General features: G+C 35.0%; 1 protein-coding gene across 1 annotated transcript; it reads right to left on the reverse strand.

Annotated features, from left to right (window-relative positions):
• Positions 1-218: 218 nt before the first annotated feature.
• Positions 219-2006, reverse strand: LOC149892300 (zinc finger BED domain-containing protein 4-like). Its single transcript, XM_090078102.1, has one exon. It carries the CDS (start codon positions 2004-2006, stop codon positions 219-221), a length of 1788 nt encoding a protein of 595 aa, XP_089934228.1.
• Between the last annotated feature and the right edge of the window lie 3965 nt (positions 2007-5971).

Consider the following 5971-nt stretch of genomic DNA (forward strand, 5'->3'; position numbering starts at 1 on the left):
CTGCGAATCGGCATTTTTAGTTTCGAATCGAATCTTGAATCGAAGCAGGTCTTGATTCGCGAATCGAATCGAATCACGAATCGAATCACTAATTGAAAGAAATTTAAGTTTTTTATCTTTATTTTTATGTATACTATACAAAATATTACAAAACTTGAATGTTATTTGAACAAACTCTTTTTGTTACTTCTAGCCCAAATTAACCGTTCCGCATTTTGCTAGGAAAGACTATTGCGTTTACTGTCGATCACTCCTCCTCCCACAGAGTTAACTCTTTCAGACGAACAATTTGTAGCTTGAACAGCAAGAAAATCAGTTGCAACTTTTGATAATAAAGGGAAAATGTTACGTTTGTTTTTCCAGTAGAGAATAGAACAATCTGAACGTCCCAACGTTTTCTCTTCGATGTATGCAGTAGTTTCAAAATTTAATTGCTCATCTAAAGTTCTTTTCTCTGGTAGAGTACGATTTTTAGAGATATGTTCAAACATTTTATCAAAAATTTCATTTGCTTCAGATGACAAATTTGCTACTTCGAGTTGAATTTCAGCGGGAATCATAGTGATATTTAAATCGTGTTTTTTTTCAGATGTCATTAGATAAGATTTTACGATTTGTTTCTCTGCCAAAGTAAACATTTCTGATTTAAATCGAGGGTCTAAGAAAGTAGCGGTAAGAAAAACGTCTTCACTTAAATCAAACCTCATTTCCAACTGCGTAATAAGATCGTCAACAAATTTACCCATCCCTCCTTTATCCATCGAGCGAAGATAATTTTTCAAAGTTGTAATGCACGGATAAACTAAACTAATGCTTACGCTTTTTTCCGCACTTAGTATAGTGGTGGCTTCAGATACTGCATTAAAAATAGGAGCGACTGCTGTTAATAATTGCACTTGTGTTTCAGTTAGACAAGTCGGTGGCACTTTCATACAGTTTTTTTTTTGTGAACACTCAACTAGAGCAATCTCTATAGAATCATTATTTTTTTTAATCCATTCCAATAAGTTAGAAGTGCTGTTAAAGCGCGTTTCCACATCCATTGGAGGCTTTGACTCAGGTTTTCCTTGAGAAATCTGATACTTTTTGAGAGCTGCCTGTCCAACTGATGATGAGTGAAAAAATCCTACTATTTTATGAGCCTTGCTAATTAATGTAACAAGAATTGGTTGGTTGTGTATAGCTGATTTCACACAAAGTTGGAGTTTATGAGCACAACAGCCTAGCCAATCAATCCCAAGAAGTTTAAGTGTGCATGGCATACTAGGAGTAGTATCGGTTGTAGCTCGGAAAATATTATCTGAAGTCAAGTCAAATTTTGACAGCACGTTTCTTAAAATTTCTTCAGTGGAAGTAGCTTTGTGACAAGCATTTATTACTTCCAGATTTACAACTGATAAACAGCATGATTCTAAAACCCAAGAGGATGAAATAAATTGGCAAGTAGAAACAAGAAAGTTATCGCCATTGTCGGCTTTAAAGTGATCAAAAGTGATGCTAGGTTTGGAGATTAACTGGCTTTTTATACTTTGTTGGAAGTTAATATATAAATCATCGACCATGTCACCTAAATTTCGAGATAAAGTGGTCGGGTGTGGTGGATGATATTGCCCTTGAGTAAGCACCGAGCACAGATTAATAAAGCCAGATCCAGAAGTTGAGTCAAATGATCTTCCATCTTCAATTACAAATCTAAGCACTGCATGGTCGTAGTTTTTTTTAATAACTCTATCTATTGGAGGTCGAATAAAATACGAATTTAACGAGGAACTTGATGATTGCTCGATTGTGTTATCGGAATTCTTTTTTCTTTTAGTAGCAGATGTGCGCTTTTTTGTTGCTTCTACGTGTAGTTTTTTATGGTCACGTTTTAAATGGTTCCATAGATGAGATAAAGTTCCAGTTTTCTGAACAGAATACTTTTTGTTGCAATTTTCTTGTTTGCATTGCCAGAATACTCCTTTTTTTTCAAAGAATTCTTTAACTGCCGATTTTTTAGAAGTCATTTTATAGCTTGATGCGAAAATAGCTTGATGTAGCACAAACAAAAAGTATCGAATTTAAAATTACTTTAGTGAAAGCGAAGTTAAACATTAACGACGCAAAAAATAAAACCTAACGTTTGCGTTACTAATTTGCGTTCCGCTCTGTTTAAATCCCTAATCGACAATTAATTTTAATGAAAAGTATGTTTACGTTTCAAAATTACTCTTCCGCTGAATTTTCTGATAACATAAATATTGATATTTTGAAAACTTTTTAACGCCGTTTGTATGAAAACATAAAGTAATTTAAATAAAAAAATGATTCGAAAATTTCGAATCATTTTTTTCGAATCGAATCTCGAATCGAAGCGACATTTGATTCGCGAATCGAATCGAATCGAAGCGATTCGCAGGGCCCTAATATATATATATATATATATATATATATATATATATATATATATATATATATATATATATATATATATATATATATATATATATATATATATATATATATATATATAACTACTATAAAATGAGAGTTCTGGCTCATTTTTTATTTTCATCGTCGTTGTGTAAATTTTTGATAATCGTGGGGTGAAAATTTTCTGGTGGTAAAAAAAAAATTCCGATGAGAAAACATTTTTTTCATGACGTGATAAACACGCGTAATGAAAAAAAAAAAGCTTTAATTTTTGCAAAGGTGTTTAAATCTTGTGCGAAAAATTTCTTTTTTTATTTGTTCTTGTTTTTGTTCTTGTTTTTGTTCTAGTTCTTGTTCGAGAATTGATTTGTACATTTCAATTTCGCGCCATCCTACTCCTTTGCTCCTTAAATATTCAATGGGGTCAAGTGTTTTTATGCTTTTAATTTTTCCGTCCTCATTTTGCAAGATCTTGTTTTTTTTGTTCATTTTATTATGCCAAGAAAATTATTTAACTCAAAAAAAATTTTTAAAAAGGATTTTTGAGAATGGGGAGTTTTGTCCGAGAAGCAATCAAGATAGGATGGGTACATATTTTCTGTCTCTTTTGAAGTATAATCCATCTTTGAGTGAGCTTCCTGTGACCCATGGTGTTAAAAACAGTCCATCTCCTTTGTATGTGGCAATTTTCATTCCTTTTCCATTGCTTTTGAGGTAGGCAATACCATTTCCAACAATTGGATCCAAGAGAAGAGGCAACCCCGCCCAAAGCGGCCTTACCAAAAACTGGGACGGCTTTAGCTGCAACCCGTCCCAATAAAGGTAAAAGAGCACCAAGAAATCCTCCTTCTACTTTTGCGTTGTGTTCCAATTGAGTTTTGCTCATTTTTATGGTGACTCCAACTCCTCGATTGAGAGCGTCCACAATTTTTCGATGTTGGCTTTCTGTTAAAAGTAAAACGTCGTTTCCGTGTAGATTATCTTTTGAAATACGTATGCTCGCGGGTTTTCCTTCAATGATTGATTTTTTTATTTTATCGATCTGTCCCTGAGACACATTTAATTTGACACGAATGTAATTGCTCATTTTTAAAATGCCGGAAAAAATTATTTCACTTCTCGAATGTGATAACGGATCGTGATGTCCTCGCCGCGAAAGTTGATTAGATTACCGTTTTGATCGACAACGCGTGTGACCATCGTGGAAATTTCTGGTACTTTGACTGGGAGGTAAACCAAATGGGTGGGTCTTTCGATGATTTTAAAGCCAGGACCCACAGAGGGGTAAAATGAGTAGATGCAATTTGATTGCGAGCCGTTGATGTATGCCAACCCGATAACGTTGTTGACAATTCTGATCGTGTTGACGTTCGTAATTCTGACAATGTCGTCGGACTCGTATTCGGAATTGGAGTCTAATTGTCTTTTTGTGAAGCCCAAAAGGGAGGCGATGGTGTTTTCCACGTTCAAATCCATCAAACAGTTCAATCCAAGTTTGATTGTTGATTTTAACGTGTTTAAATTGGATCCAATCTTGATGTTTTCTGGTGAGTAGCTGATTTTATTTGCGGTAACGTAGCTTGCGCTTTGAGACGCATAATTTTTGATTGTGTTTGAGACGGTCTTTTGCAAATAATTGTTGATGTCAATAATGTCGTAGCTTCCTTCTGGAATGACGACGTTTTCCCAATTGGCACTGTTGGTCATGCTATACCGGAAAGAATTGTTTTTGCTGGTGATGTTTGGAAAGCTATTGTACGTCTCAAGACCGAGAAAAGTCATCTCATATTTTTTTCCTTTTTCAAAAACGATTTTGTCCAAAAATTCTGTTATTATTATGTTTGATGTTCCATCCACATCGATGATTATGCCTGACATTTTTTTAATGGGTGAAAAAATTTTTTAAATGGCTTCTTTTGGAAAATAAAAATTGTTAAATTCGCTTCGATATTTTCCATCGTATTTTTTTGACGACAAATCGATAACGGCAAATCCGTGAGGTTCAGACCAGCAATGTCTGCAAAATTTTTTGAACTCTTCTTTTTTCATGTCGCTGGAAACGTGGTCTCGATAGATGTGGTCAATATTTTTTGAGTCTTGAGGAAACAGGCAAATAAAATTGGTGTTTTCTCGAATGGTTTGTCGGGGTAGCATAAAATAATTTTGAGCGAGGTAAAACCAGTCGACGTTGGAGTGCCTTCCTCGAATGTAATATTTTTCACACTTTTTTTGTTTGGTTAATTGCAAATCGTCAAAGATCATTAAATTGTTTTTTGTTGAATCGAGATCTTCGGGTTCAGGCACATCATCAGCCGTTTCGAAAAATTGACACTCCATGTCCTCTGTTTTGGGATAATTTTTTGAAAGGTAGTTGATGAAGCATTCAGGGTTTAGGTTTAATTCTTCCATTTCGTTTTGTTCCTTGAACAAGTCGAGGATAATCTTTTTTGGCAAATTTTTCTCGAACGAGCTTTTCAGTATTTTGTACTCGGGTTGGAAAAGAGATTTGCCAAAGACCTGTAAGTGGTTATAATCCAACCATCCAGGCTTGAGCAGTAAATTGAGAAGCAAGGTTGTTTTTCCACAACCTGATTTTCCAACGATGATTCCTCGAATGCTTCTTGGTAAAAGATCGATGTTGTTCCTTTTGTTTTTTCCAATACTCCATGACAAATCGGTTACTTCCATTTTTTTTAATATAAAAATAATTATTTAAAATAAAAAAAATGTACTGCGTCAAATGTAAATGGAAAACAGAAACGATCCATTTGAGAAACGAAATCTCAAAAAACAACAGAAACATAATCAAAGGAACTTGCGACTCTTGTGGAACGACCAAATGCACGTTTGCTTCTTCGACGGCAAAAGGAGGTGACTTGGTCAAATCGATCAACAATTTTTCAAAAAAAATAAAGCTTCCGTGGGCAAAATTTCCAGGAGAAATGCATATTCCAGGAATGAATTTTGCAGGGCCTGGTACAAACCTGGGCAAAAGGCTTACATCAACCGACATGTACCAAGAGTGGAGCAAACCGGTGGACCGAGTGGACAATGCAGCGTACCACCACGATTTGGCTTATAAATATTTAAACGACGTTCAAAGCAGAAATTTGGCAGATCAAATGATGCTTGAAGAAATGAACTCCATTCCAAACCCCACTCAAAAAGAAATAAACGAAAGAAAGCTTATCGCACCCATCATCAAAGCCAAAGCCAAATTCGGATTGGATGTCTCTGCAAAAAAAAAAAAAAATTTTTTTCAAGTTTAAAATGGACGGATCAGCTTGCAGAGGAGCTTCACAAACCGGTCATTCGCCATTTTAAAAAAAGAAAAGTGTTTGTGAACGACATCGATGAAATATGGGCTGTCGATTTGGTTGACATGCAATCGTTTTCAAAATTCAACAAGGGCGTAAAATATTTGCTCATGGTGATCGACGTGTTTTCAAAGTATGGGTGGATCGTTCCTTTGAAAAGTAAAATGGGTCTTGAAGTGGCTGAAGCGCTGAAAAAGATTTTTGATGAAAGAAAATGTGTAAAAATGTGGTTGGACAAAGGA

This window comes from Hydra viridissima, unplaced genomic scaffold, assembly GCF_058129835.1.
Source record: "Hydra viridissima isolate aposymbiotic clone 2 unplaced genomic scaffold, HvirCarnegie_v1 scaffold_2, whole genome shotgun sequence".
NCBI classification, from domain to species: domain Eukaryota; kingdom Metazoa; phylum Cnidaria; class Hydrozoa; order Anthoathecata; family Hydridae; genus Hydra; species Hydra viridissima.